Source organism: Zalophus californianus, chromosome 9, assembly GCF_009762305.2.
Source record: "Zalophus californianus isolate mZalCal1 chromosome 9, mZalCal1.pri.v2, whole genome shotgun sequence".
In the NCBI taxonomy this organism is placed as follows: Eukaryota; Metazoa; Chordata; class Mammalia; order Carnivora; family Otariidae; genus Zalophus; species Zalophus californianus.
Window position 1 is genome coordinate 117,953,593 of NC_045603.1, and position 22,814 is coordinate 117,976,406.

General features: G+C 44.9%; 1 protein-coding gene and 1 long non-coding RNA gene across 16 annotated transcripts in view; one reads left to right on the top strand and one right to left on the bottom strand.

Annotated features, from left to right (window-relative positions):
• Positions 1 to 22,814, bottom strand: part of KIAA1217 (KIAA1217 ortholog) — a 703,089-nt gene that overhangs the window by 266,812 nt on the left and 413,463 nt on the right. For 5 of the 14 annotated variants that reach the window (XM_027594698.2, XM_027594696.2, XM_027594694.2 and 2 more), the window contains exons 1-2: positions 16,051 to 16,574; positions 7,622 to 7,905 (exon numbers count right to left, since the gene is read on the bottom strand). In XM_027594698.2, the coding sequence (XP_027450499.2) occupies positions 7,622 to 7,905; positions 16,051 to 16,120 (354 nt within the window). In that variant the 5' untranslated portion in view covers positions 16,121 to 16,574. Of the gene's footprint in view, positions 1 to 7,621; positions 7,906 to 16,050; positions 16,579 to 22,814 lie in introns of those variants that run through there. The other 9 variants (XM_027594707.2, XM_027594693.2, XM_027594701.2 and 6 more) reach the window with 6 other exon arrangements.
• The window catches only part of LOC113922604, a 39,943-nt gene continuing 28,179 nt past the window's right edge, over positions 11,051 to 22,814 (top strand). Inside the window, exons 1-3 of one of the 2 annotated variants that reach the window (XR_003520001.1) lie at positions 11,051 to 11,360; positions 20,420 to 20,560; positions 20,767 to 20,912. This is a non-coding gene — a long non-coding RNA (uncharacterized LOC113922604). The remainder of the gene's footprint in view (positions 11,361 to 20,419; positions 20,561 to 20,766; positions 20,913 to 22,814) is intronic. The other variant, XR_003520000.1, reaches the window with a different exon arrangement.

The following is a 22,814-nucleotide window of genomic DNA, read 5'->3' on the forward strand; positions in this document are numbered from 1 at the left end:
GTGATTGGGTTAGAACAAATGTGATAGAAAAAAAGTCTGATTGGGACGCCCGGCTGGTTTAGTCTTTAGAACATGTGACTTTTGATTTTGGGGTTGTGAGTTTGAGCCCCACAATGGGTGTAGAGATTACTTAAAAATAAAATCTTTTAAAAAAAAGAATAAAGTCTGAATAATTTGGAGTTTTCATACATGACAGAGGGACTACATCAATTCCCCAAGATATCCACTGATACCCTGAGATCTACTGCATGAGGAGTAATCCAGTGCGATTGAGACTCTACTATAATACAATGCAGTTCATCAGAAGTCAAAAAATGCCACTACATATAGGTGTAAATATGTGTTAATCCATTTATATGAGATATAAATGTGACCGATGCTATCATACAGAGAAGTATAAAGTGCTATGTATGGATGTACTATGTGCCAGTAAAGCCATTTGGGAAAGTGGATATAAGAAAATGGGGGAATTTCTTTCCTAAACTAGATTCCACATCCAAAATCTGGGTAAATCAAACATCTGAGTAGAACCAAGATGCTAGAATAAAGGGCAGTGACATATGAGTCAACATATTTAAGAGCCTGTGTAGAACTGTTCGCACTTTCTCCCATGCCTGGAGACTTGGAATCTATGTGTTAAGACAGCATCATCACATGATGGAGGTAGCCCGAATCACTAAGTCACTGTCAGGACAGCTTCTCTGGAGAGTTGCCAAAACAACCAACACTGCATGTGTGAGAAATGAAACATTTTTGTGTCATGGCACAAAAAGCCCCCACGGGGCTTATTTGTTCTGCAGCATAATCACGACCACCCTGACTAATACATCAGTTTAAAAGTATACATCTCCTATTGGCTTCTTTCATGTTACGACTCCCATTTGAATGGGGCTGGCTAGCTACTGAAAATGAGCAAAGGAGGAATCAGCAGAGGCAGCTCGCACCCTCGTCTCTGGTTTGTGACATCAAATGCCCTCTCCACAAAAATATGTTACTTGCTTGCCCTAAAAGTGTGTCACCCTCACTCTTCAGTTTGTGGCATTCAACGTCTGTGGGGCACACAACAAAGCCCTTTATTTTATTTTATTTTTTAAGATTTATTTATTTTGGGGGGGAGGGGGCAGAAAGAGAATCTCAAGCAGACTCCCCACTAAGCACTCAGCCCAACTCGGGGCTTGATCTCACAACCCCAAGATCACAACCCAAGCTGAAACCAAGAGTCAGCCACTTAACCAACTGAGCCACCCAGGCACCCCAGCAAAGCCCCTTAAAACACAGGCCTTCTGTGACTGGATGTGTTGTGATCTGGTAATCATTGTCTCCTCTCTTCTACTAACTCTTTTCCATCTGGAAAGCTTCACCTGTTGCAAGGTGAGGACAAGATCATACAAATTGTCGGTAGCAAACCTCCCTCCCTCGACTCTGCTTCTACTTTCTACATTCTGTCTACACTGGGCCTCCACAAAGACATTCTCTAGTCTCCCAAAGCCATTCCATGGGTCCTGATCATTTCCTTGCTTCATTCAAGATGGAGTATGTTTCCCTCTCGCTTTCCACTGTTAATACCCTTAACTTTTTTTTTTTCAGTGACTTTTGAGGGAACAGGAGTAAGAATGCCTTTATACTACCAACTTGAGGTAGTGTTTGCTTCTCGAGTGTTTGATTCTTAAGACCTGCTCTTCTGATTCCAAATGCAGTTAAGACTTCTCTTGTTCCCTGTCTTAAACTGGGCAATTTTCCATGATTCTTGATAAAATCAAGGCTATACCTTCTGAAAAGGAGATGTCAGTCAAAAGAACAGATAATGCTGAGTCTGACCCCAAGCCTACAGTTCCAAATTCCATAGAACAACTCTTCACCAATATATAAAGTTTTCTTGGAAGTTGTTAAAAAGAGTAGAATGAGCCAGAACTTGGGGTACTTATGAATAAACAGTCTGGTAAATATTTTCCTTCTTTTCATTTTCACAATTGGTGGCATGTATTTCAGCACCAGAGGCCCTGGACTGTGGTAGATAATGGTAGTGGGGCCAAAGGAGCACTGAGAAAACGGCTCCAGTGTTATTTGCAAACAAGCACAAAGGCGAGTCTGGTTGATGAGGAGGCACCAGGGAGCCCTGAGGGGCACTGAGACAACACGACAACCCTGGCCTGAGGGAAGGCCTCCCAGCCTTCCTGACCCCGTATCTGATAGTTTTATTGTTCCCGTTCTTATCTCCTTATTTGAGCCCTCCACAATGTCTTGTCAAAAGGAAATCTACCTTCACCTCTCGCTTACTCTCTGTATTGAATGGAAGAACACAGTAAACTTTCAAGGTAAGACGTATTACTTTTTCCTTCTCAAGTTCCACTACATTAGATTTAAGACTACACACAAACGAATTGTGACCACAAAGCAGGTACTATAGAAATTCTATGTGTAACTGGAAATAAAAATTGAAACATTATTTGCAGAAAGGTTTCTGAGACTAGGAGTGGAAAGCTGGTTTCTGTCGGTGACCGTTAGACGGACGTTTGTCTGTTAGTGAAGACATACAAGAAGAGCTTTTCCAAACTGTGTAGTTACACAGTGACCATGACTGAGAGCTTGCTGAACCAAAGGCCTTTCTGAACTCAGAGCTACTTCAAAAAAGTAACTGCCTTTCAATGTAAAATAGATACAAGAATCTATTTTCTATGGTTATCTCATATGCTCTGGAATTGAATAAGATTTATCTTTTTAATTTTTATTATTTTTTAAAGATTTATTTATTTGAGAGAGCGCGAGTGTGTGGTGTGGTGTGTGTGTGTGTGTGTGTGTGTGTGTGTGTGTGGTGTGTGTGTGTGTGTGTGTGTGTGTGTGTGTGTGGTGTGTGTGTGTGTGCTTGTGCTGGGGGAAAGGGCAGAGGGAGAGGCAAAGAGAGTCCTAAGCAGACTCCTCTCTGAGCACCGAGCCGAAACAGGCTCACAACCTGAGCCAAAACCAGGAGTCGGATGCTCAACCAGTTGCCACCCAGGGACCCCAAGATTTATCTTTTTTAAAGAAAGGGCAACGGAATGTCTCTACTGCTTGACCTACTGTAATCTATGTAATTTTGTTACCAAAACTTTAGAAAAATTAAAGGTGGAGGAAACAAACACCAAAGTCAGTAACAAATAGAAAGACCATGGACTTGAGGAACTGTGACCTTGGTTCAAATGCCACCATTTGACTTGAGGGAAATTACTTATCTTGTCTTAGCTTCTTAGGCTCAGTCTCTTCTAACTTCCCAAATTGCAAATGATCTCTTAATTCTTGGATTCTCCACCCATCTTTATCACTCAAATGGGAACCAACTTTATCACTCAAATGGTACCTATCACATTCGAAATACATTGTCTCACTCATCATTCATTCATTCATTCATTCAAAACAAATTGATCATGCTTCACTTAGGTTGCATACTCCCTTAAATGCTGACTTCACAAAAGTAATTAAAACAAGGTTCTTGCCCTCCAAAAGCATATTCTATATGGGAAAGAGAAAGACAAAGTACAATAAAAGCATGATTAGATTACTACAATATAGGTACTGCAAGATGTTATGACCAACTCAGAAGGTGTGACATTTGGGCCAGATCTTGAAAGATCGGTATCTGTACATGAATGCCTTATTTCTTTTACTGACTTGATGTCAGGGACCATGCCTCAACACGCTTTTACCATGGTAGGTGCCAAATAAATATATATGGGATGAGTAAGTGAAAGAAGTCCAAATTTTAACCTTTTAATGACAGAAACATACAAATACGTTTCAGAAATATAATGAAAGTATGCTCTGACAATGGAAAAAATAATCTTCAGGTATTCAAATACGTGTTGGTAAAAATGTAAAATGAATTTAAATACTAGTCTGCAAAGAAGAACCGCTGAGACTCTTCTTTTGCAATACCATAAACCAGAATATTGTAATGCTGGGAGCTGCCACTGAAACAGTAAGAAGATCCATCACTTTCTTTCTCCGTACTTTGTGGTACTGGTGTTATTGTCCTTTGACAAATGAGGGACCTGGAACAGAAGCCATTAGCTCCAATCATACAATTAGCCCATGGTGGAGGCTGGATTCCTTTCCAGCCCTGCCTGGCCTCATTGTCAAACACCTAGCTGCTAGGTGATGTAGCTTCATACTTTGATTGCCCCACACAAGCATCAACTCTGGGGGGTCAGTACCATTACAGCTCCTACTATGCAGATAAGCATTACGCTGCAATAAAGGTCATCTGCATGACAGTAGAAGGGAGTTAAGGAAACCTCTTTTCAGTAATTCAGACTGGAGAAAATTCTTGACTGACTGACTTTCAAAGGCTCAAATACAAGTTTTCAACCATGACTCTCCCAGTGTTTGAGCTCAGATTTTGAAATGTAAGATATGCTCTAAATTTTTCTTTGGTTTAATCCCAAGGGATTGGAATCTAGCTTCCCTCAGTACCCAGATAGTTCATGTGAAATGCTAGATGCAGCACGGTTACCATCTTACTCTTACACTGCCCCAGCGGCATTCTTTTCATTAAGGCCACTTCTCTGGGAGGCAGCCAGGAAAACAGCCACCAGAAGAGTATGTGGTATTTAGAACCTCAATATTAGATTAAAGTGGTCGGACGTGTCTATTTGAATTCCTCCTTATGGCTGGTCATACGATCTTCCAACAAAGGAAGCCGAGAATAATCTACTTTAAGGTCAGGGAGGAACAAAGGGTGTCCTGGAGAAGACAAGAAAGACGAAACATACAGTAGGAGAAAAAGAATGGAAAAGCCAGAAGATGAAGGGCTGTCCATAGGAATTTCCCAAACCATTAACTGCCTGAGCTTATCTCTGATGTTCACAATGCTGATCAGGGTTCATCTGCAACCCAACAATGGAAGGAACAAACGTATACACAAATCCACGCATCAGAATCTTTCCCCCTTTAAATAGTCAGCTTGGAATACCCAAGAATTCATCCTGAATTACCCAGCAAAGGGACAGCTGACCACCCATGGTCAGAAGACACCTGTGGCGGAGATGTATGTGATAGGAGATCAGAGGTGGCGGCCACTAAGCCACAGTCATTATTCCCTGTCATCTGATCCCATGCACCCTTCAGGTTATATTTAGGCTCCCCATGTGAGAGTTTTTAGCCAAAGCCCTCATCATCACGGCAGTAGCAATAATTATGAGCTCACGAATAATAACAGTAATGATAATAACTAAAATATTTTTAACATGGAAAATTTACCATTTTGAAATACTAATTTCTCACTTTCTCAGCAAAATGAATATATTTCTCACTTTTAAAAAATACATTCTCCCTCCTCATTCAATACACTATCAATTTCTTAACCTCCTTTACCCTCACCCCTGTCCCCATAGTCACACACACACACACACACACACACACACACACACACACACACACACACACACACACACACACACACACACCCTCACCATGTCCCTTACACCCCATGTACAGACTGTTGGGGAGGAAAAAATTTCCTTTTACCCTTCCAAGTTTTTTGGCTGGTAAATTGATATAAGGCATATTAACATGGAAAAAACAAAGTTAATTATGTATGTATGGGAGCCCCATAAGAATATGAGACCCAAGGACATGAGGGTCAGTTATATGACATCCTGAGCTAAGGGATGGAGTAGGGGCTTGGGGCTTCAAAGGGGAGGAGGGTGATTCACAGGACAATAAGAAGAGATGTTCGATAATCAGATGTTTGCTCTGCTGTACAGATAGGTCTTTCAGAGAAAAAGTAATCTCTGGTAATAGCTCTTTTTTTGAACCAGGCACACTATCTAAATTATTTTAGGTCATAACAACTTTATCCTCAATTATTATGCTTTTCCTGGTAACCTCCCATAACTGACTCCCACCCCCAACATCTTCTTTTGTCTTTAGCTGAACATGGTATTTAAGGTGATGGCTTTGGCCATTCTGGGGAGTTACTCAGTTTTCCTGGGTCTCTCCCATGTACACACAGGAGGTATACATATAATTAAACTTTTGTTTGTTTTTCTCCTGTTAATCTGTCTTATACCAATTTAATTATTAGATGAGTCAAAAACCTAGAAAAGTAGAAGGAATTTTTTTTTTCACCATACTATCTGCTCTATAGGCAAGGATCAACTTCCAGAACAGTGGGATAAACAAGGATTCTGAACTCAGACTTAACCAGATTCAAATTTCAACGTTTCCTTAGAAAACTGCATGATTGCAACTATTCTAAGTTTGAGTTTTCTCCATCTGAACCACTTTGGATAAAGTATGGTGTCTCATAAAAACATGACACATGACATATAGATACTGACTCTACTAACAATGAAAAAACAGGGATATTTTTATATATGTCAATATTATCTTAATAAAACTATGGGACAAAAGTAAGTAAATAAATAAAATAGGGTATATTTTCTATATACACTTGAAATGAAAAGAGTCATCCTTTTCTTAATTACTAAAGAATTTATCTGCTGTACATCAACCAGGATTCCTGGTTCTTCTCTCCTCTTCTGGGTCTGCCGCCTTTTGGTAATGTGAACAAAAAGCCAACATACAGTCCATAAAGCTCATTTTATATTTTTAGGCACTTTAATAAAGATTTCGGAGAAGAGAAGGTTGAATTTAAATGCATAAAATGAGACGGAGGATGAAGCAGAAGTTCAAACTATTCAGGCTAATGCCAATTTCCATTTCCACGGATGACCAAAAGCTGAGTTAGTTAGACATCACTTTTGTAGCCAGTTAACTGGCAAGTCATCTGACTTAAAACACTGAATGTGCCTCTCTACCTGGAGTGTGGAAACCAATAACAGCCCACCCTCTTCCCCGACCACATCTATCGCGGAGTGGGCTCTGTTTCCTTTACCATGTTCTCCATCCTCAAAGGTCAATCTGATAACATGCCAGTGAGGGCTACAGAGGAGGCCTCCCATCCCCCGTGACCCCCAAACTGCACTGTCTGCTAAAAAAGTCATTGAACATGGCCGAGAAACAAAAACATCCCAAGCCACAGCTGGGTGACAATAAGTATAGCTGTCAAGATAACCTGGGAAAACAGGTAGCTAATGGCAGCAGAAAGCCAAGAATGCAAAAGGGAAACATCTGTGATTAAAAGAAAAAAGGAGAGAGAGCAAAAGCAGAACCCTAACGTCAGCTTCCTAAGGAAAAGGCATTTACCCTAAGTCTCTCCCTCTGTGCTCCACTTTACCCTCAAAATGTATTGATGTATGTATCCATGTATTCATTCACTGTGCTAAGCACTCAAGTGCTATCTGAGTGCACAGTAATTGATCCGAGGCTTCACTCGGGAAAGTAATAGCCCCTCACTGCTTGCACGTCAGATGTAGCTGTGGCTGAACATCGGGACACTCCTTTTGGGTGAACTGCATGCTCTCTGGGTCTCCCCTCTCTGGCATTCCGACAAAGAGAACTGAGCTTTCAGGTCCAACCTGCAGGCTGCCTTCTCCTCCCAAGGCCCAAAAGAAATCTGGAACAACCCAAAGGCAGGCACAATCCACTCAACTATTTCTTCCCCTTTGAACGGCCGGTCACTTTGCTTTCCCTCGTATTCATTTCAGAATGAGCTGTGCATAGCGAAATGGGGACCTGTTCCTACCTGGTCTCTCAGCCTCTCTTGGTGGCCCATGATTGCGGTAGCATGATGTGGGTATTTCTGCTTCAGATGTTCCAGGAAAGCTTCTCTCTTCCTGTCCATCTCAGACGTTTGCATTCCCAGGATTTCTTTGGAACTTCGGGGCCCACCTAGAGTGTGTCTCCTTGGGATATTGCGGGAAGACCTAGAAACTGAAACACGGCTGTTTCCATTAGAAAGGCGTTCCTTGGTTCTGCGGCATTCTGCATCTTCTAATGACGTTACATGTAGATTGCTTTTTCCTTGTTCTGAAAGACAAAAAGAACAAAATACAGTTCACAATTAATGATCTCACTAGAATCTCATTTACAGAACACCAAAAGGGTTTGTGGCGGCGGTAAATGTGTAAGTGTAACCTAACAGACTTTTTTTTTTTTTTTCAGGCAAGAAGGGAACAAAAAAAATCAACAATCAAAGGAAATACGAAAAATCGCACTAAAAGGAAAAGTTGCAGAAAAAAGTCGGCTATTTCTGACTCCTTCCCTGAGGTTATTCAAAACGAGAACACTTGGTCAGACTAGTTTGCAGGCAACTTACCCCTTACCTTCATCTGTAATTATAGAAAAGTTAACTCCAGTGGTTCTGATTATTTCTTTATTTTTAATTACAATTTCATGCTGGTAACAGGACTTTTATATTTCTACAATCTGAAGGTGGTTTCTGAGACACTTATTTCATCCCAGAGGCCAAAAATAGCTATTATAATCACGGACGTGTGAGCTGCCTAAAAATTCCAGTCCCCCCTCCCATTAGAACAAAGCAAACAAGCATTAGAATATTATTAGGTTAACATTATTATCAGGTAAGAATGGAGGGGATGTGAAGGCTTAGACATATTTTATGTGAAGTGGACTTTAAAACACACAGTGAAAAGGGAAGAGATATGGTATGTGTGGACGGCCTTGACCTAGACCCTTGGCCTTGACCCTGCCTCTGACCTGGCCTTTAAGGGACAAGTTGATTTCTACATAGAAGGGAGCAAGTGAGCCAGACAATGACAGTGTTTCACCTGCAGGACCTGGATAGGGAATCCCTACTCATTCTCAATGGTTGGCAAATGGGGTGTCGGGTTCACATATTACAGTTAACTGAAAAAAAAGGCACTTACTTCTTAAAAAACGAGACCAGAAAGAGAATGTTATGAACATTCAGATTCTCTTCATGAGGAATAGTTCTTACATCCTACACAGATGCAGGCAGAACAGAGTGGCCCTGTTCACTGAATTCCTGGGGAAAAGCCCTGAGTGGGGGTCTCGGGAGTTCTGCCTTTCACCCTAGACTTAGATGTCTCTCAGCCTCACCGTCTTCATTAATAAAATGAGGATGGTGGACTAGTAATAGGTATGCAGTCTTCCAGCTCTACATCCTTTAAAATCTACTCTAATTTATTTTTTAAAGAAGTTTCCAAGATGTGCTCATTTGCTAACTATGTATCCTGAAAAATTATGTGCAGAAAAAGAAATCCAATATTTCAAAGTTCTAGACTGGAGTCTCAGATAGAGAAACAAGACTTTACACCTGCGATATCCAGAGTGTCCAGTTGATGCATAAACTAGCTCATCTAAAGGCAACGCCACCAACGCATGCTCCACCTCACTGTCTAGAAACGTCTCTCTATAGAACTCTAGGTACAACACCCTTTGGTTAGGCATAGAAAACATTTTAAACTCAGGCTGGTTTTCCATCCCTAGAAGAGTGTTCTGGGAATAATTCTTCTTGTTTTCTCTTCACTTCTCGTTACCTTGCTAATTATAGCATCTCCATCAGACACCGATGAGGAAAAGGGAGGGAAAAATAGCCAAATTGGTTAATTCTCCTACTTTTCATTAGTTTCAGCAGTAAATTTAGAAGGGGAAGAAGATGGAACTATCGATTAGGAAGATATTGAGGAATTAACTGTATCCTTTATTTAGGTTGCCTTCTCATTGCGTGGACTCACATGACGACTACCTTTTCTGTGGTGTCTCCTCGAATAAAACAGAGTAACAGGATCTGCTGAATGAAGCTAGATGCAGAAGACGCCATATGTCAGGCTGGTAAATACGCGTGCAATCTGGTTTAGCTTTAGCTTTTGGAGTGTGTATGTGTGTACATGAGTCTTGTATTAGCCAAAAACCTGTATACTTGGCATAACACTGTTGACTTTTATACAGATTCTTACGATTACTTTTGACATCATTAACATATTTTTAAAATTATCCAGGACAGCTAGATTAATTAGCAGGGTTGAATCTCTGGGAAGGTCACTCCTTCACACGGGCACACACACAGACCCCCAGATGGCGCCTCCCATACCAGCAGGGGCAGAAAGGTCCATTCTGCCTTGCTCTGCCACACAGACTCACAGGAACTATTTTGTTTCATCCAAGGATCCTCAGAATAGGTCAAGGCAGCCAGAACAGTAGCCCCATGGAGACTGAAAAGAGTTCCACTTTCTTCCTTCAGATAAATTGGGAAAGGAACAGGAGGGGGAGGGGTGGCGTTCAGAATCCATCTTCTGTCACCATTCACCTTTGAGCAGCTCCGACTTGCTGACTCTCTAAACCCCTATTTCTTTTCCTAACACTTTGCACTGGAAGGTCATGTCAACCTTACGGTACTTTGCCGTTTTTTTCCTTTCTTGTGGATTCTTCGAAACTGTCTCCAGTTGCTTAACAAAGTTTAATGTGACTTGGAGGAAAGCAGCCAACAGCACCAATGGCTAATGCACCGATGACCAGATGCACCGTCCCTTGGCGGACATCCAATCGCCGGCGGGGCTCACTCTTCCCCGTGTCTCACCTTCTCGCCCTCTACCGCCCTCAGCTATGGGCCCCATCTGTTTCCCATCCCACCACCAGGCACCTGTTCCACCCTCACAGGCACCGCCGACCACAACCCACCACCACTTTCCACACGAAGCCACTTGACCACGCATCCCAGTCACTGGAGCCTTCTACTCAGGGAGGCTCAGCTCCTGGGAGCTGCCAACTCCCAAGCAGGAAGTAGAGGGGACAATTCCACCATTCCCGTCTATCAGGGAGAATGTGACCTCTCGGCTGAGGAGACCAACTAAGCAGGGATAGAAACAAACAAGAGGGGACCAGGCAAAGGACACTGAGTCACAGTTCCACAGCCGTGGAGCCAGGGATCCGAGTCCCGGCCGATTCTCATTATCCACAATGCCATCAACACAGAAATACAGCTCTATTTCTCGTCTGGAACGCGCCTGGGTGCTAACATTTAAGTATGGGTGTGAACATTTAAGTATGGGTGTGTCTAGCGGCTTGCTATTCTGGGAATCCGTGTCAAACAAATAACGAAGCTGTAGCATGAACACACGGCTTTCAGTTTCCCCTTCCTGCCGCTCCCAGCCTCTGCCCAGCCCAGGGCAACTCCTCCTTTGTAGGTCACTCTCAGCAGGGCAAAGAGCAAAAGAGGAGCTCCGCGCAGAGAACAGCCCCTCCAACATTCCCTGGAGCAGAAGTAGGGGTGAGGAGGGCAGAAGCGCCCCCGAGAGAGAATTTCAAAGGCTTCCTGGCTGAGATGCAGCAAGTTATCCTGCAGGCAGAAGACCACGGGAGCTCCGATGGCTTCCGCCAGGTCCGCTGACTTCCAGCAAGGGGTCTGTGACCTTGCATCATTTGGACATGCCATGCCCGCTTTCTACCTGACAGCCAGCAACGACACTTCCCTGAGATTTTTACTCCTGAGCTAAGACTAGGTAAGCCACAGCCTCTTTGAGAAGGAGTCCCTCGCTTCCTTATAGTGGGTCCTGGTTAGCTATCTCTTAGGGGTAGCTTTTAAAATTGTGCCAAGTTCCTCTCTGGTCATAAGACCATCGTGAGGAGTTGCTGTTTTGTCTGGCTGTCTATTCGGACCTACCGTGGCAGTGACGCCGTTCTGTCCTTCTGTATCTTCAAACTATAATGTCCTTCTGCTGCACACATAGAAAGACTGTATTTTCCAGGATCCTTCATCCAGATGGGGCCTCTCGTACTAATTCCTCTGGTCAATGCAAGTCAGGTGAGACACCTTTAGTCCCAGGCCCCCAGACTTCCTGAATAATCGTCCATGCTCTTTCTCTTTCGTCTTTGGCTTGTTGAATGCAATAGCTCCAGTGGAAGCTGACAAAGCCTTGGGGAATGGGGTCCCAGAGTCAGCCTAAAGATGGGCCCCCAGGAGATCCACCTGGCCAGGAATGTCCGCATTCCACTGTGTTCAAACAATTAACATTGACTGTGCTAAACCACAGAGATTTCAGGGTTGTTATAATTAGCCTATCTGACTAATATATATCACATATTCTGCTGGGGGCCCACAGGGTTCCTTGGTTGGCCAGTTCTCTTGTTAATATCCTACAGATCACCACCATACACGAATTGGCACAGAAATTGCAGCTGAAATCAGACCATGATAACGATTCACCTAAAAAGCCTGAAAAATTAAATAACTGACAAAGAAGCTTTCTGGTACAGATTTTAGACGAAAGAGGAACAGTCCCTCTGCTCCCCCCAAAAGTATTCTCATCTCAAGTGTTGGTCAGATGATTCATTCATTCATTCTTGAAAATATGTATGAGTGCCTGCTCCGTACACTAAAAGGAGTTAGGAAATGTAATGAAGTTGTGATCAAGATAGACATAATCTCCTTGCCTCCCAGAGGATCCACATTATAATTAGGGATGCAGACAACAAACAAATAATACGTAATAAGTGCTCGGGAGGATAAAACAGGTAAGGGATAGACTGATGGGGCAGTTTTAGAGTTCTGAGCAAAGACGTGAGTATCTGGGATTCCCCAAGCTTGCGCTCCGTGGGGGCTGCCAATGTTATTATTTTTTTTGCAAGTTTAAGGGGTACAGTTTGATACATTTATATACTGCAAAATGATTACCCCCCTCCCAAAGCAAATACTATCTTGAAACATTGGTGAATCAGGGGTTGGGGGAGGCAAGCAGGTGGACTGATAACACTTCACCTGCCCAGGGGTTTCAAGAGCTCAGGGGCCTGAGGAAAAGCAGACACCTCGGGGCTGCTGTGGGCTGATATATATCCCAAGGAACACCCCAGGATCACTCTGAAAAGCCCCTGGCCTTCAAAGGGAGTGTCAGATTTTTAGACTGCAATTCAGCCAATAACTACTGAGTGCCTACTCTGCACGGTGCACCTCAAGGTACACATTCACACTGTTGTTGATCTAAGCAGGCTGCCTATTCAGCCATGGAAGCCTCATTGATTAGAGCTATTCCTGAGGCAACCATATGCCCCAGTTTGCCTAAACAGTTGTGCGTTACAAGTGCTGTCCCAGCAAAATTATTTATAGGGTGCCTTTTCACTCTCAAAAGTGTCTCCGTCTAGACAGTAAGTTTACATGATCACCCAAGGGATCCTTATCTATAGTAGATTGGCAAACTCCAAGCCCTCAAGTGGGATCATTAGCCTTTTGTTCAAGAAATATTTATTGAGTGCTTTCTACGTGCCTGGTGCTCTGTTAGGCGCAGGGAATGGAAGGATGAAGACTACCCGGTCTGCCCTGGCATACTACGCTGTAATTGAGTGAAACAGATACAGAAATGAATACCATCAAGAGTGCCAGGCTGGGAGTGGGCATGGGTTATCATGGGTGATGTGAGCAGAGGCCTGGCCTCCCTGTATGGTCCTCATGCTGACCGAAGACCTGGAATGGAAGCCATTCTCCTTCACAGCCTTGCTTCACCCAGAACTCAGTGGGACCCTACACATCTAACCTGAATACTTCTCACCCTTACAATCTCTCCAGCCACCCCTCCCAATCTCCCTGACCTCTAAATGCTCAAGCGCCCCAGAGCACACCATGACCTGTACACACAAACCCAATCCTAGCAGATCTGCCACTGACCCTAGACTTTTCTCCTCAATTCCAGTGGAGAATATCCACGCGGCAATCAGCATCCCCCTTTAGATGTGAGATAAACATCTCCATCCTAATCTATCCAAAGGACTTCCTGTTCTCCTCCTCCATTTCCAAACCACAAACACCCTCTCCTCTCAGCCGCACTCAAATGCTTTCCCATTTACGTAGATGGCAACTCCATTCCTCCGGCTAGGCAGACCAATCATTTCTGAAATCATCTTTTGACTCCTCCTTTTCTCTTATGTTCCACATTCAATCCCTCAGCAAATTCTTTTGGCTTTACTTTCATTATACATCTAGAACCTGTCTTCTTAACACCACTTGTCCTACTACCCGCTGGTCCAGGCTTCTGTATGGTTTCCTACAGAAGCCTCTGAAATGGCCCCCCTGCCCTTCCCCTACCCCCACTTGGCTTATTCTCAGTATAGCACCCAATAGTTCCCTTTTATATAACAAGTCAGACGGGCTCCCTACCTCCTTTGAAAAAAAAAGCTCAAATCTCTGCCAGAGTCTCATAGCCCCGTGTGATTTGGCCTGGGATTACCTCTTAACCTCTTTTCTCCCACCCTTCTCCCATGTCCTTGCCGTTCTTCGAACAAGTTCTTGCCTATTGCCTCCCTTGCCTCTTCAGATGTTTATTCAAATATACACGAGTGAAGCTCTCCCTGATAACCCTATCTACAGTTTCACCTGCAACCATACGTACTCCCTGTTCCCTTTCCCTGCCTATGTTTCCCTATAGTCTGAATTCCATTTAGTAGAGTTGCTAGATAAAATATGAAATGCCCAGCTAAAATTGAATTTCAAGTAAACAATGAATAATTTTAGCATAAGTATATCCCAAATATTGCATGGGATATACTTATACAAAAATAATTTATTCGTTGCTTATCTGAAATTCAAATTTAACTGAGCATCCTGTATTTTTATTTGTTAAACCTGGCAACACTGCCATCTAACATGCTATATATTCTGCTTATCTGTTCATTGTCTCTCTCTCCCACCCCCTTCCCTCCAAACTTGGCTCTTAGAACCTAAGTTCAATGAAGGCAAGTATTTTCCATCGACTTTGTTCACTGCTGGGTCACCAGCAGCTAAAACAGTAACTACTACATTAACAGATGCTCAATATTCATTGAGTGAATAAGTAAATAAAGTGATCACACTCCCTCAGCCCAACTATCTCCAGCCTCTGAAGCATCTCTGAATTGCCGTGGTAGTTTGGAAAGTTATTTCTTAAATTGGTCCCACTAATTGCTCCTCTAGATTCTGTGTCATTTATTTCAACTGAGGCCCAAAGACTGAATCCCTGCTATAGGATACTGTCCTAACAATTAAGGGAGGGAAGGAAGCCTTATCTCCCACCGGACCCCACCGACCAGGCGCCCTCAAGGAAGAGTGCTCTGTTTTAGAAGCACAAACAGATACCTAGACTGATGGCTGTAAAATGGGGGCTTCTCGGGGGTTTACTAAGCTTAAGGTTTCCTGAGTTTCACCGGGCGGGGGGAGTTAAGGGGGTAAGGGGGATGGGGGTGTTCTCTCTCTTGTAATTCCTTTTTCTTCAGTCTAGCTTAGTTTTGCATTTTCAGTGTGGATGAGTCATTTGTTACTTCCCTTTTGCCTTTTTAAAACACACCTTTTCCCCTGTGCATAATCCCTACTCCCACGCAGAGCACTGCAGCCCCGCAAGCGCTTCTTTCAGTTCCTAACTGGCCCCTGGATGAACCTGGGGTACGGTGGGCGGGGATGGTTTCGCATTGTGCGGGTTTCGGAACATGCTGCCTATATGATACCATATGATAGGCTCTGGCATCATAGACGTCAGAGACTGGAGAGCAGAGAAGTTCTTTCTCCACCCAACGCCACTGTGAAATTTCTTTGGAACAACATAAGCTTCTGGAAATTCCCTACGGAAAAGACAAGTCTATCACAAACACAATTAAAGGAAAACTGCCTGGAGAAAATTTACCAAAATTGTCTAACAACTCCCAACTTTTGAATTAAAGCATGCAGAGATCCACACAGTCCCATCTATCATCCGGATGTACCCGTGCTCCCCTGCTGTTCCGATCTGTAAAATAAAACATCTCTACACTCTGTAATTTAACCCTAAAATTCCGCCAAACTTGCGAGCAGCATGCCTTTGCCTCATGGGATCCCCCAACCAATGAATGAGAATGCTGCCGTCCCAGAGACAGCTTCCCAGAAACAGCTCCTCTCTCCCACGGCTGGGGCAGCGAGTACGAAAAGCTGCTTTCAGCGATCTGTATTTTGTCACTGCCTAGAGACAGAACACATACGGACTTGCTCACTGTGCCACACATGGGGCATCCCCACGCCACTTCTTTGGCTGCTTAAGAAAAGCCTGCCTGAGATAAAGTCAGACCCAAGAGATCACAGCTCTCCACGCAGTTCTGAAAACGCACACCACCCCCCAAGAAATGCGCGTTCTCTCTGCCCTGCGCCGGCGAGGAACCCGCGTAACTGTAACTCCATCTTTGAATGAGTCTGTTACTTACCCTGCTTCTGTCTGCCGTCTGCTGAGTGAGGAAGGCACGGCTCACATTTCGGGCTTTCATTTTCCTCCATTGTCCCTGCCTGCGGCACAAGCTCCTCGCTGCTCTTTAAACTTCAGAGCGCAGCTCGGAAAGCTCCCAGAAAGCGCCTGGAAGGGGGCCCGGCGGGTGGGGAGGAGGGGACCGTGCGAAACCCCACCCCAAACTATTCTCCACTCCGGTGCAAAGTCTCTCTCGCCCGAGAAAACTGCATTCCAGCGTCGGGCCGCCCCCCGGCCCTCCGGCCCTCCGTGCCTGCGTCCCCGCGTCCGCGCGCCCGCCCGCCCGCCGGACTGTCCCGGAGGAAGGCGGGGGGTGAAGGGGGGGGAGGCTGTGCTCCCCGAGCCGCCCGCTGCCCCTGCCCCTGCCCTGGGCCAACCCTGCGCCGCGCGCGCCCGAGGCCCCAACAGGTGATGGGCTTTCTGACCCAAGACCCAGACCGCCTGTTTGCACCGCTGCAAACCGCCCAGATTCCGCAGCCGGGGGCAGGAAAACATTTCACACGGGATCACCGGCAGGCACTGAACGCCGGGTCTCTGGTTCCTTTAATCTCAGACACAGAATGAGCCTCCCAAATAGGCTGATAGACGCGTTACTAAACAGCCAACTGCTGAACATAGCAAATTTCGGAGAAATCCCTTAAAAAAAAAGAAAGAAAGAAAGAAAAACAAAGGTGTATGCTGAATATTGTTAAGTAAACACTTTCTGGCACTGTTTAGAACCTGATTAACACATACAAAGAGGTTGTTTACTTTTCACACAATTTCAGTCACTTCAACTGAACTTTAAAAAGTTTGTGCTCATTTGCCTGGGCTTTGACTCCGCCCCTTTCCCCCAACACACACACACACACACACACACACACACACACACACACACACACACACACACACACACACACACACACACACACCCTTGGTCACAAATCTGAAAAGTAAACTAGTAAAATCAACCTTCTGAAGTTCTCAAGTGAATTACTTTAAAAATATCTGAAAGGCAATAAAATTGCTTTTCTTTGGATGGGCAGAGTGGCATCCAGTATACTCTTTCTCCTTTTAAACTATGTACAAATATTTATTTTGTTCTTTACCCAGTCCTTGAAAAACTGGCAAATTTCCCAGAAAGTGAAAATAGGAGGCAAAATGTCCACACACACACAAAAAGATGGGAAAATAACCTAAGCAACATTAGCTCTGCCATCCTAGCCATGTAACAGTAACACAATCACTAGTAGGAAGAGTGTGGTATTTTCATCTGCAGCGGCCCCAATCACTTGAAGGGAAAAAAAGAACAATGGTTAGCCTGCTGACTATACCTTGACCCAGTTGAACCGGCCACTCGGGCAAGGTTTTAGATTAATTTAGATCAAGAATCCACCAGAACAATGGCTGGCCTATCCTCCAGATTCTGACCTTGAGTCACCTGTGTGTTTTGGCAGTCTGGGGGACATATTTTGGCCATTTAGGGCAAAACGATGTGGAAGCCCCTAAAGGACAAAGGATGTAGACGAAAAGGAAAATGACCATGCCAGAGAGTGAGCCAAACTCACGTCAGGAAGGGAAGAAGAGACCTTGAAACCCCTCACAGGATTTTTCTTGAAAGGCAAGAGGTGGTGAATCTTCTAGAAAGTTAGAGCCACGCCTGGCAGCGTGCATACAGGCAGTTGAGTTGACAGAGCTCAAGGTCTCCGTGACTTTGCAACAGAATTACCTGGTAATCTTGCTTTAAGGAGGAACTAATCTTACACAGTTTCTGTACTGATTTCCCGCAGGCAAATGCCAGATGAATCTTGTTTTAACCTTACTGTTCTCTCAGATACAAAATGTTCAGGAAGGAGGGATCTGTGTTCAGCCCCCAGGTCCAGATTATCCTGATCCTTGTGTATTGTGTAGTTGTCTGCAAATTATTAATGCCAGAATTGATTGGGGCGGGGGGAGGAGAGGGAGAGAGAGAGAGGAGCCAATTCCTAGCAGCTCCTACCTGACACGGTATAGTGTCAAAAGCCCCAGGATGCAGGAGACAACAGCGTACTTTCAATGGCAGTCCGTAACAACCAACAGCACCCAGCCTGCTGGGAAGCCTTTTCATCCAGGCTGGGAAAAAAAATCCATTTTTAGACGTAGATTTTGCTTTCCTGGGGCTGTTTGGAAAGTGTGAGGGCAGCCCTTCAGGGCCCTGTTGATCCCCAAGCGGGCAAAAGAGGGGCTGCTCTCCCGCCAGTTCTAAACTCTGGTTAGTTTCCAGCCGGCCCAAGGAAGCCCTTCTGCCCACCATGTGTTCCAGGGGCTGGGACCCTCCCCTCCCCCACCGGCAAGGCGGATGGCAGGCCGTGTAGATAGTCCTCCAAGCAAAACTCTTTGTGGAATGCACAAAAGAAAAAGGCATTACCAGTGAAGAGAATTAACATAAATCATTAAGGACCATGAAATCTAGACACATATTTACAGTAAATCATGTTCTCTTGAATAGTTAAACTTTCTGACCGTTCTATGGGGGAAAGCTTCTACCAGACTAGTTACTGGCCCTTTGTTCCTTCTCCTTGAGAACAAGAACTGAAAACAGTTCGAGAAAGCATTGTATTAATGCCTTGGCACTGGCTATTCCGTAACATCTCTCTCCAGAGCACACAGACCTTACTAGGACCTGATTACCAGCTGATTGTCAGCTTCTCTGAGAGGGGTCTCTAGAAAACACTGTTTTCTGCAATCTCCGTAAGCTCAGTAACTCAGATCTTCATGAAAAATACTATTATTGTCATTGCTGTTACTGTGGAAATGTTCTTTCTGGAAGAAACCCTATTTGAACTAGAAGCACACCGTGCTTTTAGGTTTAATTTAATTTCTAGGTTTAAAAATTGCTATTGCAAACCAATCTGCCTACTGCCATACTTTTGAAATTTGCTGTGATAGGCAGAGGGAAAGCGGGAGGAACTTGAAATGTGATTTTCCTGCAGTCGTACAGAGGGCTACAATAATGATACCAGGGGGCTAAACTTTCAACTCCATTTCTGTTAACCAGTGAAGGCGCAAGACTATTTATTGGTTAATGGCTCCATGTGTTGGCAATTCATGCCTCAAAATGAGCTAACACACACACAAAAAAGTGTCATTTCAAAGGAAACACAAGTGATGGAGATAAGGGAGCTAAAGGGTGATTTTGCAGGCGGAGCTAACCTGTTACAGAACTGGACCACTACTGGTTCTGATAACGCTGGTTCTAGACAGCCGCCCCAATGGGCGTTCCTCACAAGGGTCAGAAACTATTGCATGTGACTTCTTAGCAGGCCTATTTAATTACAGCATGTCAATGTCCTTGATGTAAGCTCTTCAAGGGAGGAATTGCTAGCATCCAGTGTTCGTGGAATTGTGCTGATACGTTTCAAATTCTTTTTTATTTTAAACCCTATTAAGAGCAAGAGAGCCGGGCGCCTGGGTGGCTCAGTTGGTTGAGCGACTGACTGCCTTCGGCTCGGGTCGTGATCCCAGAGTCCCGGGATCGAGTCCCGCGTCGGGCTCCCTGCTCGGCGGGAAGTCTGCTCCTCCCTCTGACCCTCTTCCCTCTCGTGCTCTCTATCTCTCATTCTCTCTCTCTCAAATAAATAAATAAAATCTTTAAAAAAAAAAAAAAGAGCAAGAGAGCCTACCCTGATCGGACAATCAGGACACGAAAGAAATAATTCATGCTTGCGGAAGCCATAACATGTAATTTGCAAAGGCACTGGTAACTGAACGGAAAACGACACAAAGTCAGGTGAAAAACAAACCAAAAATGTTTCAACCCGAGCCCCCTCAGGCCTTGATGTGTTGTTACACATCCCCTTTCCTAAGCGAACACTGCTGTGCTTCACCATGGAGTTCAGAAGGAAAAGACTCTTGCAAATTGGGAAAACATTTGCTTAAATGGATGATCTGGTGAATGAAATGTAGGCTCTCCCATCCTACCCTTGCCAGCAGCGTGTCAGCTGGAGAGGGCGACCTTATTCTTTAACTATAAACCAGAGCACTTGTGACAGGGAAAGGGGACACTATTCACAATCGCAACGGGACAAGATGCAGAAACCACGACTGTCCCTGGCTGGGCAGCACAGATGGTCACCTATGCGTGGCCCAAGATAAGCCCCATGTGCTCCTCAGGTTTCCAAATGCAAAATGAGCATAAGTAATGCTGTTCGAGGTTCCCTACGAGGAGCTTTAAGCATTAATTAAAGGTGTGAACCTCGTCCGAGCTGTTTCACAAGCCCCATTCCCAACCTCACATCAGAGAATACAAATTCCACCATAGGATATTCTGTATGATTCACCCATCCAAACAGAATTTTCCTTTCTGCGTTAAGGGCAAAGATCTCACAGATGTGACCAGAGAACCATTTATATCTCCGGCATTCTCTCCAGAGGGTAACCAATCTTCCTGATCTTACTGGAGTCCTTAAAACCCCAGCTGCTCTGAGGAGACCGGGCCAAACAAGGAAGAAGAAGTGAGTCGGCCGAAAGCTTCCCCCACTACTCTAGTCTATTTCGATGTCTTGGAACTTTCTTCCCCTACCCCATAAAACTCTTCAGGCCATTATAACTAGGAACTACCCTCAGATCCAATGTGTTAATGCTTTAAACGTATTTGCTTGCTTTTCAAGAGAATCCATTGATGTTCATTTTTATCGGGGTTTCTTTTATCTCTTTTAAGTTGGAAGATGCTGGAAAGCAAAGACCACGTCTGCCAAACGGTGTAGCCGGAGCTGCAATGTGTGAAGCATGTCATGTGAAGCATGTCAGAAACCAGCGCTCAGCTCTGACTCGGGTGGGCACTTGCAGACCAAGTCTGGATCCCAGGTGGCAACTTTTAAGTATTGCAACTTGTATAGATAGGTTCACCCCTCGCATCCCAGAGCTGGCTAAACCATGACATCTTCTATTGAGTTCTTAAAGGCCCAGGGTGGAGCCCACGAGAATGTGAGCGCTCCCACAGATACCAGCACCCTGCTTGTTCCTTGCTTTACCCAGTGGTGCTAGAGTGAACCCTTTCATTAGAGAGTATTTGGTGAGGCCTCACTGGGGAGGCATTTCCCTGGCCAACTTCTGTCCTTGGGCTTCTCCACATGCCCTGCAAAGCTGTAGTGAGCTGTTGGGGGGAGCAGATACTAGGGGGAACCAATCACAGGGCCAGAAAATTGGGATCAAATGTTAGCTTCTATTGCCCTCTCCCATTTTGCAGATGAGCAAACTGAGGCCCGGAGAGTTAACGCCAGTCAGCCTCCCTCGTCAGCCATCACTCTGTTGAATTTGTTTCATGCTTAGGATCTTTTGTACTCTTTTCTCACAACTACCCTAGGGGACCCTTCAATTATTCTCATTCCTTTTGCTCTATTGCAATGGACAATACAGTCACGGTTGGTCCAGGGGAGAATAGACCTATTTTCTAAAATCCCTCTCCCCTCAACCATAGGATTGGGTCTGGTATTGTTTCGGGGTCTTTGCTGAACAGGCCACAAGGCATTAGGCATTCGTACCTTCTCTGCTCATTGAGATGCGGCATGCGCTGTGTGTGATGGGTGCGCTTACCCGTGTGCTGGTTCTATAATCCCATGGACATCCCAGGTACCTGGGGGCAGGGCTTCCTCCAGGAGGTGCGGCTGGGACCAGCCAGCAGAGATAATGAAGGCGAGCCTGGACATGGTGTGATAGGGGAAAGAGCCTGTGAGGTGAGTGGGGGTACAGGCATGGTCCTGTAGGCTGGGGGGGATGGAGTACAGTAGAGGTGGGGCGTGGGGGCTATGACCTTGGTACAGCAGAAAGAGAGGTCTAAGACATGCCTCCTAGGGGCCTGAAGGGGGACTATTCTTCTTGCTGCCCCCTGAAGCCTTTGCATTCCTTGCCCCCCGCCCCCGAAACTCAAGAGCTCCTTGCCTTCCCTACCAGGCAGGGGAGAAACCTGTGCAACTGCACTGATTGTGTCTATATGCTTCTCTGCCAAGTAAACACTAACCTAGACTTTGTTTCAATCACGCACCTAGTTTTTTTGCTTTTTCGTGTTTTCTTCAGTTCTTCGTTTTAGCGAGTAATAGCCACAAACGTTATTTGTGAGAGCCGCAGACAACAAAGAAGGGAAGGGTCAGTGCAAACCCACTGCCCTTCTATCTCACCCCCAGGAGGGGGGTGGGGAGGGGGACCCTGCAGGGGCAGGGGTGCTCGGAGGGTGGGCCACTCTCCAGTTTCTCCACCAAGCCCCCCTCAGCCTCAGGTTTTATGGGCAATTCTTGAAAACCAATCACGGGCTTCAGAACTTAAGTATTTTTACAGTGATTTCATTTTTTCCCACCCCATTTGAGGAGAGGGGATAAGTTAGGTCCCTTTGCAGATGAAATAAAACAGTTTTCATAATGAAGGACCTAATTTCAGGAGCCAAGTGAGAGTTGGAAGAAGACTGGGGCCATTTACCAACTGTCCTGTGGCTTTGCTTCTCCCCGCCGCCCCCGCCCCAGGTGAATTCTGTGTTCCCCCATGTGCTACTAGAGCTTAACATTTTCTTTCCCGGATTATACTGCTTTGCTTTTGAAACACATTCTTTCTCAAACTTTATAATTGCTCAACTGGGCAAGGTTTTAGTGGGATAAAATATTTAATTAGAGGTTGGGCCAAGTTTTCCACAACACTCTGTGAGGAGTCTAGCTTATGTGAAGTGACTGAGTTCATGAAAGCAAAAGAATAAGATGGTAAGTAGTTTCTACCTGCTCC